The following is a 12434-nucleotide window of genomic DNA, read 5'->3' as shown; positions in this document are numbered from 1 at the left end:
CTGACCTCACATGAAACAAGTATCAGTCAAACGCATCCTAACTAGTAAGAGACCTGATTCCAGCAGTCATTCTGTCATTCACAGAAGCTAATCTTCAGCAAAATTCTTTCAAACCTAAGGCTGACAAGTGCTTTTAAAAAACAAGTTAGCATCTTTCTATATAGATCTATTTTTTTTTTTTTAGCAGGCTCCATAATATCTAATATCTCTTTACTCCTGCAAGGAGAAGAAAGGAAGAATTTGTCTGGACATCTTACCATTCTATTTCTAGAGGATTAGTAAGGGGCTAATTGCATCAATTTGGAAAGATGCTGCTGATCCAGAAGGGTTCAGGTTAGCCTGGGAGGTTGTCAGAATCAGTAAAACAAAACTTGGTAGGTAAAAAGAGAGTCTTGATTCCCCAAGTAAACATGATTATACCACGACCAAAAATACTAGTTGTGAGTGAAAAAATTCATCTCCATAACAACAAGACTTACCATTTCACAGTCTTGACTTTGTCCAGGAACTTTTACAGGCCCTACTGGAGGCCACAGGCTGTCTATCAGACTAAATAGTCCTAATGCCCTTCAAAGAGACCAATAAAATCAGGTTTAAGATGTTTTCCAGTGTTACACATTATATTAAAAAGATTCATTACGAAATGTAGTCTAAACCATTGCATGATTATGAAAACAATTTAAAATCATATTTGTTTTCTGGAAGATGGTTTTGATTTGGTCTAGTTAAATCTCCATCGCTTCTGCTGCTGGGCAGAAAGGGAGGGAAAGGATGTATCACAACCAGTGACAAGCAAGTCATGTTTAATCCTTTGCCACAAACAGCTTGCTACATGATAGAATTCAGGGGAACTGGGGTAAATGTTAGCTTGGGAAGGACACAGATATCAGCACAACTTCTTTTAAAAAGTAGCTTTTAGCTATGCTATTTAACTATTAAAACCTTTTGCTTTTAACATTTTCATTTCTGCTGGGTTTTTTTGCAGGGGTGCTGTGCGTGTGTGCTTTTTGCTTTTTTGTTTGTTTGTTTGTTGTTGTTGTTGACAGCAGATTGTAAGTGCTTTCAGGAAAGTCAGCAATTATCAGATACAGAGAAACAACAGGCAAGATTTTGTTAAGTACATGGGCAGAGAACGATCTCCTTCCTACACAGCTGCTTAATTTTGCAAGTTTCACATTTTTGATTTAAAAAACAAACATAAAATTAACAGTCCATCACATTAAGGTAAGATGTTGACCACTCTTTGGCAAACCAAGCTGTACTTTGCAGCAGTTCAGTGGCTGCCTTGTGAGTTGAGGGAACATCTTTGCTGGACAGGCAGGAGTAGCAGAGGGAGGGGAAACAGCTACAGATAACTAACTTGAAGACATGCATTTTTGAGTTAAAGCTCTGAGTTATCTTGTCCCAGTTCTCTGCTCTGTGCAGTTGTAGCACAGAGATCTGGATTTTAACCCCACACTGCCTCCAAGTTGTTTGTTCCTCCAATTAAGAAAACCACTATTTCTGAAACAACTCTTAAAAAATGAAGTCCAAAACTTGTTAAAAGTAATATTAACTTCTAAACCCAACTCTTTAGAAGGAAACCACATACCCTGTTTACAGAGCTAAAGCACATTGCAATATGCTACTTCTCTTCAAGGGGTCATGGAAACTTTCCTTTTAAAGTTCTGCTTTTAGCTCACTTCTGCTTAAGCTTAATTATTTCTGCATTTCCTTAGTCCTTCTCTGGATTCTTAGGCTTTGGGTGTCTACAAGTGAGCTTCTCAGCACACTGCCTGTGATTCAGTGTTAATAGTGATGCCTTTGGACCAGCTCTGCAAGAAGTTTTATGGCTGTAACTCTCAGGGGAGATCTTGGGGAATACAACTTGAGGCTCACAATTCAGGTAACAAGCTGGCAGACTAGCAAGACATTGTTGCTACTACCTGTAGTTGTGTTCTCCATATGAATGGACTAGAGATACAAAAGTGCTGCTTTTGTACAGAAATGGACTTCCTGACTTACAAAGCATCATCCCCAAGTCTGTAAAAGGAGAGAGACTTTTGGTGTTTCAAGGGTTTTTTTTTAAATTTCAGTTTGGGTTTTTTAGCTTGTTTTTGTTTTTTAACAGTGATGGCACTACAACACACAAAGCAATATTCCCTAGGTACTGAAGATACTTTATAGCAAACTGACCATTTCTTGAATGCTTGACCAGGGCAAGATTTTCTGGTTTGTATTGTACAGAATGATATATGACACAAGGAAGCTCAATGCTCAGAGGAACCAACTGGTCTTGCTAACTGGGAGATGAACAAGGAGAGCTTCAAAACGAGAGCAGAGCCTCCTGTACAACTCAGGCAGTTGCATAAGTGGCCTTCCTCACATGACCCACAACACAAGGTCAGAGCACAGAAACGAATGTACCACAAACTGTGCACAGAGACTGCACATTTATCAACTTAGAGCAACTAAGCCCTGTTGTTTGTGGCATGTTCACATCTTCAAACAGATTGATCCCTCATATGCATCTTAAAATGTTCATAGAAGAAATGAAGTTGTCCCTTCTTCTTTAGCTCACTTCTAACTTATCATCCTGTGTCAGAATATCTAAGACATATGGTACATTTTCTTATACTCCTTGTGTCCTTTTGGACAAGGCCATCTACTGCTTCAACTAGGAGCATTTAATCAATAGAAAATTACAGTATTTGTTTGCAAGAAGGCAGAGGATCAGTGCTGTGTGGGGTAAGCCTCCTGAACATCTTGGCCCCATCATTTCCTTGACACCAGTCAGGCCAAGGGCAGAGACAAACTAAAGGATTAGCAAGTTCCAAATCACATCCTGCTGTGATCCTTGTCTATGAGCTGGGATGTTCTCTCCTGGAGCTCTCACTCCATCAGTCAGTGTCCCTGGTGGGAAGCTCCCTGGGTGCTCCAACCCGCTTATACACCTCCAGGAAAGTTAACTCTCTCTTTACACTTTGTGTTGGTTCAACTTAGCCAGAAGGGAGAAGGAAGTGGGGGCACTGACAGTGGAGAAATGACAAAGACATTGTGTCCTCCTCTGTAGAAGATCATTATCCTCACAGAAAGAATAAAATTAACTCCCGTCACTGGCCAAGTAGCACTCAAACTCCAGTTCAATCCGATTTGAACAATGGGTGCAGTTTATTCAATATGTGTAGCCTTCTTCAGCTATAGTCAGGACAAGAGATGAACAGCTGGCTCTGTGCTGCAGTGAAGGGGCATGGTTAGCTCCCATGTACATATGGAGCCTCTCTGGATACACAAGACAAAATAAAAATGTTAAAATTTTGCTCTGTGAGTGTAATTACTAGTTACTTTGAAAAAAAAAATGGATCACAAAAGGATAAACTTATAAGAAAGGAAAAGCAGAATAAGAAGTGAGAAGAAACAGGCTCAAGGATCAAAAAGAAAAACAAACATGTAAAGTATTTTGAATAACTTTTTTTTCTTTTACTTCAGAGACTAGGGCTATATTGTAACACACTATAACTTTGAAAAAAAGGACTGACTCTATAGCAGAAAAAGAAAAATCATCCAGAAGATTCTAAATGACAGACTCAACTCTCTACTTTCCTTGCCAGGCTTAACTCTGTGTTTAGTAAAACAATTTTTGTCCCATCCCAAATATGTATATTTCCACTGTTTAACACCACACAATAAGATTACCAGGTGTTAATAAGATGACAGGTATGTATGCCTCTCTTCTCTAAACCCTCATCTCCAAGCTTTGCTTATATATAATGAGGTTTTATATATGTCTGTGTGTACATATATATGATGAGCAAAATAGTGGGTTTGGTATCTTTATTTTTATTATTCAATGTCCTCAAAAGACATCTCTCATAACTTTCCTTGCTGAACTTCAGTATATCTTTTCTCTGTATCCATAAATGAAAACTGCCTGCTGTGTACCCAGACATCAGGCAGAGAATTTTAAAGATACAATACTGTTAAACAGGCTAAATACATGACTGATAAACTAGTGCTTACACTATCAGAATTCTGATCATGTGGAAATTCCATTTATTTCATATTACAAGCCTGTGTTTCAAAAGTGAAACAACTCTGATTTTTCAAAACTGCATTTCACTGATTCTGACCTGACAACTTGTTTCATAACCTAAGAAGATTTTGTTTATTTCTCTCAAAAACATGAAGTTTCAGCTACAGTTCTGGTCCAAGAACTTGGTGTGTGCCATGCCTGTCCAACTTTTAGCATACGGCTTATAGTTTGGGGAATTTTTCAACTTTAATAATCATAACAGACTCCGGGGAAAATTACTAGAGGGAGAAAATACCGGCAATATCAGAGAAAAGAAGGCACATAAACAGGGAAAAAAGGAACACTATATAAGGTTTACAGCAAGGAACAGAAAGATGCTAGGATTCTCTTCCAACATCTTCCACAGCTTTGCTCTGAGGACTCGGGACTTGGAACTTCTCTGCCTCCTCCTCTCCTACTTCTCAAACTTTTTGTCTAAACCAAAACAGTTTTCTTTGGCAGTGTCAGTCTCAATTATTAAGAACATAAAAACAAAGCAATTCCTAGCCCTCTCTGCAAAACTAGGAAATTCCTTAATAATCACCTAGCCTGCATAAGCTTGAACTGTCAAGGGACAAGCAATCCAAATATAAAGCTGATACTGTAGGCTCTCTCTCTCTCTCTCTCTTTTTAACTGACCTACTAAGAACTTGCAGTGCACAAACTATGCAACACCACATTTTCTTCGTGTTGAGTAATAAAAGCAACAAAATCACAAAGTAAAAATCTGAACCTACTAAACCAGCATCTCTGTCAAAATACAAACAGGGAGGAAGGGCTGCTAACCTCTTTTTTCAGGTATTGTTTAAATGTATGGAATTACATAGTTGAATGATTTAAATACTTTAGTAATTCAATTTTCTACAGGATACTAGAAATTGCACATACTACATTAAACCACTGAAATTATAATACAAAAGTACTTTTGATTGAATATGGATATGCCTATGTTATTGCCCAATGCTGGCTATTAAATAGATTAATGACACAAGCACTATGATACAAGCAGCAATTCATGTTTATTGAAGAATAGAAAGTTCAGGAAGTAAAAACCTGCTTTTCTGTTACAAAAGCAGCCAAAGGAATTAATATAAAAATCATGCAAATATTCAAAAGTTCAATGTGATTACTGAAATTATGCTTTAAATGAAACTCAACTTTTAACCACAGAAATTACTGAGGTGTTTCAGGACCTCAGAACCCAGAGACGTGGGTGGATCTTTTAGATGGCAGTCTTTCTGGAGGAGGGAAAACCAAAGGAAGGAAGTTATGACCTCTTGTTCTGCAAAGAGCTCTTACTATTATACTTCCTTGTCAATGTCTAGCAGTTGAAACACTTACTTGTGCAGCAGTTAGCAGTGGTCCTCTCTTCTGAGTGCCAGAAAACAAAATTAAGAGAAAGTATACAGCAAAGAGCAAAGGGGAAAAAAAGAGAGAAGTTGAGGCCAGAGAAGTCTGTGACTCAAATAAAAAGGGAAAGAAACAGAAAAGAATGAAAACCCTCAAGCACAAGAGTGACTACTACAAACATACAGGGAGATTTCACATTTCAGTGCCTAACATTTGAAAGTCTAAAATGACAAACAACAGAAGCAAACTTTATTTAAACATGCAGAAATTTCTCAGAAAAACGTAACACTGGTTGATGAACTCAATATTCAGAGCCTGTTTACTCTAGAGGAAAATGTAACAGATAATACAGCCTGCCATGAATTAAATGTTTGCTCAAACTTTATTTTTCAAAGCTTATGAGTTGGTGAATCCTTCAAAGTGTTTTAGACTATCCAATACAAGTACGGATTTTCGTACTCTACATGCAGCAGTTGCCTCCTCTTTCAAAGATTATTAACCATTTTTTCAATTTAGGGACAAAATTTGTACTGACACTCTGCGTTCATCCTCTCCCATCCATTTTTAAATAGCTGTCATCTTTCTGTTCTGCTGCAGAGAAACTCTTCATATTTCTAACATATAAGAAAGCATAAAGAGAAGAAGCTGGTACATCTACTATACTCAGCAGTAAAACAACTCAGTGGTAGGAAAATCAGGTGAAAAGACCCAAACTGTCAAAATCCAAATCATTATTCTCTGTGGAACTCCTGGTATGGCCTAAAAAACCTGGTATTTTTGATAAAGACACGTCTCTAACTCCAAAGATTATCTCAGATCATTGAAATTAATTTCTGCTAGGAAGCAGGAACCATGACAATTTATAGGTTATTTACTCCTGGGGCATTTCAGTGAGTGCTCAGCCCCTGCATCTAATTGCATTCATTTAGTTCCTGGTTATACCTGACACACCTGAAACATGCCTGGGCCCTATTAAAACAGGGAGGTTGCATGTGCTGCATAAGGATTCTTAACCAGCATTCCTGCCTCTAGCAGCACACCCCAAAATCTCACTTCCTCTTCCTCAAGGGCCTGAATTTAAGACTCACACATGAGGCAGTTGGAGGGTGAGAACATGAGCCTCTGAGACAACACCACCATCAGCCTTTCAATTAATATTTTTCAGTCTTCTCCCTTTAAACCACTGTACTTTATTTTCTTTTTTGCTCATTCTAAGCATGCAATCCAGGGAATAGTTGTAGGAAAGGCTAGGTGACAACTATGAAAGAGGGCAAAGAGAAAAGCTGTCAGGAAACAGATACTGAACCACAAAAGTTCAGTCAGTTGCCACACTACTGCTTCCTACTTTACTCAACAGCCTCACAGAGCAGAAAAAACTGCTGGAAATCAGGCACTGAACAAGCCATGGCAACTCTGCCATGACTCAGCCATGTTCTTCTGTCTTACAGGATTGCCAGAAACTGGACTGCAAAGGGAAACACCACTTCCTTTACTGGACTGCAAAGGGAAGGATTTCTTGCAGGGATGGTTTAGGAGAGTATGCTTTACGTGGGGTATAGGCCTGGCTCTTGAAACCACCTAAATCAGTAGAAGACCTTCGAATGACCTGTAAGAGACTCTACTACTTGTCAAAGCATATTGAAAACCAATATTCAACATTGAAAGTGTTTCTCTCAATGTAAACTTACTATCATTCCAATTTTTCACAGAGCTGATCTTTGTCAAGACAGGACACGGCTGTGTAAGTTCTTATTCCGCTTTTCTCTTGGAACACAAGTGTTTTCTTATCAGAGAAGAAATGTGTTTAGTTTCTTTAGCACTCCTTAACAGTACAGGTCTGTTCCAAAGATCAAGTAACATGTTCAGCTGGGTTTTCCCCTGGGTGTAAAATACCCTTTATTGTAGGCTTATAGGTTTTTAGCCCTTGAAATGAAAGTTCAGCTTACAACAGTGATTTTAAAATTGCATTTACTGGAATGATGTCAAATAGTACTTTAAATTAAATATCTGATGATGAGGATGGATGATGGCCTGGAAAGTTTTTTGAACAATAACAGTGGTCCATTGATGCAAAATGCTTGAGAACCTCTTGTATCTATTAGCAAATTTCCTCTGTCTCACAAAGGTACTGAGGAAGCATTCTGTCTCTGATTACAATCCATGTGACTGTGGGACAACATGAACATATGGAATCTTATTAGCCATTCCTGGCTTTCTCCAGATCATGTGCTTCACAGGCACACACAAAAAAAGTCATTACTTTTCCCTCTTATTTCCTACATTTTCTTCCCTTTTATCCATTTTAAAAGCGACTGTCGGACTCCAGGAAACAAACAGTTTCAAAGTCATCTCCTTCCAAAAAGTAATTGGTGCTCTCAAAAAAAAAAAAAAAAAAAAAAAAAAAGAAAAAAAAAAAAGGCAGCAGTCTTTCTTGCAGGGCAGACCACATAGTTCTTACTCACTCATGTGCTGCAAGCCAAGGTTGGGCACTCACAGGCATAACCCATCATGTGCTTGGATATACCAGTGACTCTGGAAATCCATTTATCCAGTGGCAATGAATTCTACAGCTTAATTATGCTCTCTGAGAGTAAGTACAAGTACTCCCTCATATTCATTTCAGCTATGGCTTTACTGTGGTTTCCATCACACCTAGAATGTGTCCCAAACACTTAAAGTAATAAAAAGTTATAAAGCAGAACTTAAGCTAAAACAATTAAAAAAATAAATCCCTGAACAATTCCCCCACCCACCCATCATGTACAATGAAATCACGTTTTAACCGCTGCACTGTCCCTGAAGCTACACTATATCCATTTTCTTTTAATGTTCCCTAGCAGGGTTACCACCAGCACAGCTCCAGCTGAGCCACCAGCATTTTCAGCACTGCATCTTCTAAAGGTCTTCAGAATAGCCAGAAGTAAGTTACTGCTGCTTTGAAACAGAATTTACATTAGAAAAAGTCTGTCTCTTATTAGTTAGGCTGAGTACTGGAAGCACCAGCAGCCAGTTGTAAAACTTCATTTGTATCCAGAATTCCAAAGCCATTATTTAATTTGTTTGGAAAAAATGTAACTTGAAAAAAAAAAAAAGCCAGCAAAATAATTAAATAAGAAGACGTGTTTGTTATTAAAGATCCATAAAAATGCAAGTAGGCTTGAAATCCAAAGGCTCTGAAAATTAACACTGCAAGTACATAAAAAGAAAAGCATACTGAATAGAGCTGGCTGGAAAACAACAATTCCATTTTGCTAAACATTTCAAGGCTTTGAAATTTGTTTTTGTTCCAATATGAAACAAAAATGAGACTTTCTCAAAGTTTTCATGAAATGAGAATGAGAGAAAGAATATTCACTCCCTCTGGACCTGAAAAAAATCTTCCCAACAAAGCTGTCTCCAAAATAGATAATGTTTCCATGAAACATTCTGGTTTTGATGAAACAGCATTTTTCAACAGGAAAAAAAGTGTCAGCAGAAATACCATAGCCACTCTAACAGCAAAGGCTTATCTAGATCGGATGCTTGTACGAATAAATTATGTTGAGAACTGAACCAATCTAATTATATTTATATAGGTCCCCATGAGAACATTGTATCAACTCTCCTTAGAAAGATACTCTGTAAGATAATCGATCTATTTAATTTTTTTCCTTGACTGAAGACATTGTATTTGAAGAACATAACAGGAATCTCAGAATAAGCAAAATCTGAGATGTACCATAAGTCAATTTGTTATTTACCTGGGGGAATTTTTCCATAAAGCTGTTGACATTTTTGTTCCAAAGTAAGAATGGCTTTAAGTTTGTATTTTTATTTTTTTTAAGAAACTTAAACTGTGGCTCTAAAGCCACATAGACTTAACAGAATTTAGCTCTCATATACTAAAGTCTGTGCTTGAAACTTCAAGCCATACTGGCCAGCACTGTAGAAAAACTTAGTGTAGCAAAAAGTTCTGCCATGAAACGGAGGTGAACTAATGTTTTTAAGTCTCTGAATCTACTGAATAGGAAGAAAACACTCATATTTTATGAAATATTGCACACAGTAATTCCTTACTTTGCTAAGTGTGTATTTGTGCATTAACTTATTTATGCTCATTTTGAAGAATGGTTGGCTTAAGCACAGCTGGATGTCCCAAACGTGGCAATGAGGACATTTGCTTGAGCAAAGCCAGGTTCAGCTGTTCCAAAGAATGTTGGTCACAGAAATAAATAAAGAGGCAGATCATCTTTGCCTGCCACAGCAAGCAATATGTTCTTCCATTAATTGTTCTCACCTTCCTCTTGTAGTTCTCTGCAAAATCTTCATTCCAGCTAAGCAGCAGGATTTTCCTTCCCATCTCCTGCAGTACTGCTCAATGTCATCTGTGGAACTCAGGAACTGCAGCTGCACTTCACTAAACATGCCATAGGCATCCTGGACAAGGAGGCATAACCTGCAAAACATTCCTCCATTACTCACTGGAATCTCTTTGTAACAAACCAGTGAGCAAAGTTCTGAAAACGATATTACAAACTTCAGGACAGGGCTTATCCTCTACAGTATCTGCAGAATTCCTATCAAGTAATGTATCAATAAACAAACCCAACATCATTAAACGTTTTCTCATGTACACTTTCAGGACATAGCAGGGCCATGAAGCATGACTGAAACAAAGAGTACAGGGCTGGCACCGGGGATTAGGTTAATTAACTGCTATGCACCATGTGGCTTGGGTACTTAAAAATGAAGAAAGTTGAGTTTTTGACTAACTTGAAGTGAATTCTACAATAAAGACAGAACAACAACAGAAACATAAATATATGTGTGCATTATAAATATAAAAATTCTGCTTAGAAGTAAGCAAAGCAACATATTTCACAGGTAATAATCACTGAGACTGGCAAAGAAAGCATTTACATTTTCTCACTTTTTTTATTTTAGAGTCCTCAGGATGCAAAAAAGAGTGAAACATCAATTTTAGTTTAAAGAAGAACAAAACTAAATAAAACAACAATAAACTGGAGATTGGTATATTCAGAGTTCGGTATGAAGCCCAGAGGAGTTATTTTAAGAACGTAATTAAAGAACCTGCTAAACAAACAATATGATTAAAATCTATGGAAGTAGGGGCTGTAGGGCTGGGAAGTATTGCTTAACCAACTTGATGGCATTTTGAGAAGATAGTACTGTCATAACAGATAAGGTAAAATCAGTGGATGTCATACATTTAGATAGTCAAAAGCACATTTCACAAGATTCTGCACCTGAGATGAGCAGCCACGATAGCATGAATCATGCAGGGCTGGAGGAAGGAGGCCCCTGTCTACAATACTGGTTTTAATTGCCTCAGAAAGAGACAGTTAAGCATGGAAACTTTTCAGAGGGAAACAAAAATTACCTTTGAGGGTAGCACACACATCTTTGTTTCCAAGTAAAACTCAGGGGTGCATCAGGCAGCAAAATTCAGTTCATTTCAAAGGTACTTGCCAAAACTACCCTCCCCTGAGCAGCACCATTGTTCCCAGCAAGCCAACTCCAACTGCTTTTGGAACACATCCTATAATGTACATGCACCCTGAAAGCATTCAACAGCAGTCATTATATCTTTATAAAATATATTTCACATTAAATGAGCCCCTACACTGAAGAAATCCATGTATTTTCTTCATGTGGAAAAGCAGGCACATTGAAGAACACTAATCACACTTTCCTTGTTCATTATGAAGTACCTAGCTTTGGCTTAGACCCTCAAGGAGGCTGCATTTGATATAAGATAAAACCCCAAGGGCTTTCTGACATCAGCAACTGTGCAAGTACCAGCTAGGAGCTCTCATTTTTTCAGATTCTGGTTTTAAGGAGCAGGGAGGGATAGGACAGGGTACAAACACTCCCATGCTTTCCCCATACCTCTAGCTACAAAAGTCCCATACAAATCGAGTCATCATCAGAAAAAAACCAAAAACAACCTAGAAAAACTGTGTTTGCCTGCTGCTTTCCATGTTAGGACTTTGCAATCAGTTAAGAACTCCCCTGAGTTTTAACTAATTTGACTGCAACTCCCCGTGATATTGTTATGTTTGGAAAACCAGAGTTCATATTCTCTGAACATGTCTGAAAATCAGATTGAGGGGAACCGGAAAAACAAAGCAAACAGTTTTGCCTATGTTAACAAAATGTAGACTGTTAATTGTGAAAAATTAGGTCTCCATATCTTGGAGCAAGAAAGGCAAACTGAGCTAGTGTCTCAGATCACATCAGTTCAGCAGTCTCTTAACTGATCACTGGAATTTCTCATATCTTCAGTGAGACATAACTGAACACAAGTAAGTCTCAGACTAGCTGGCACCAGGGTCATATTAAGTCCTCTGGGACATATTAATTGCCCAAATAAAACTATCTTGGTTGGTGCTGAAGACATCAGTCACTAAAAGAGCATTTTCCAAGTCCTTTTAAGTCAACCAAAGAGATGGTTTCTGTCAGACATGGGAATCTCAACTCCCCGCATCCCTGGCCACAGATTTCCATTCCTTTGTGGTGGCACATAAATGGCTAGGACAGGAAACTGATCTGATAAAAAAAATACTGTAGCCAAATCATCATCAGCAGCATCATCTGAGTCCCTTGAAAATCAACTCTGTAAAAGTAAACTCCTACTTGCATGGAGTACTGCTTCTAGGCAAGGATGTATTCTCCTTGAAGCTCCCAGTCCAGCTGTCCAGTGTATGCAGCACATACAGGAATCTCAGGTCATATGATAGGAGAATGGTCATCTTATGACCATGCTCAATGCAGAGAAGAACTGTGTCATTTGAGGCTCCTATCAGTAATATTCCCATTCATACTGGGAATATATTCATGACTATTGGCATCCTGAAGGAACACAGAGCAGCAGATTCCAAGCACCTTTGCTCTGTCAGGTTCTACACAAGAGCAAACAGACACTATATTTACTACAGTTGCTCTTAACAGCGTCCAAAAGGTAGTCACACTTTCTCTGCAACATGCATTTAAAATGAAATGTGTGTATTCACTCATTTGGAAGTCAGAATTT

General features: G+C 38.1%; 1 protein-coding gene across 1 annotated transcript in view; it reads right to left on the bottom strand.

Annotated features, from left to right (window-relative positions):
* Nucleotides 1-12434, bottom strand: part of SPIDR (scaffold protein involved in DNA repair) — a 195060-nt gene that overhangs the window by 17468 nt on the left and 165158 nt on the right. The window contains exons 11-12 of the mRNA XM_066330781.1: nucleotides 9678-9836; nucleotides 480-567 (exon numbers count right to left, since the gene is read on the bottom strand). Of these exons, the coding sequence (XP_066186878.1) occupies nucleotides 480-567; nucleotides 9678-9836 (247 nt within the window). The remainder of the gene's footprint in view (nucleotides 1-479; nucleotides 568-9677; nucleotides 9837-12434) is intronic.

Source organism: Sylvia atricapilla, chromosome 1, assembly GCF_009819655.1.
Source record: "Sylvia atricapilla isolate bSylAtr1 chromosome 1, bSylAtr1.pri, whole genome shotgun sequence".
In the NCBI taxonomy this organism is placed as follows: domain Eukaryota; kingdom Metazoa; phylum Chordata; class Aves; order Passeriformes; family Sylviidae; genus Sylvia; species Sylvia atricapilla.
This window is presented reverse-complemented; position numbering and strand designations above follow the sequence as displayed.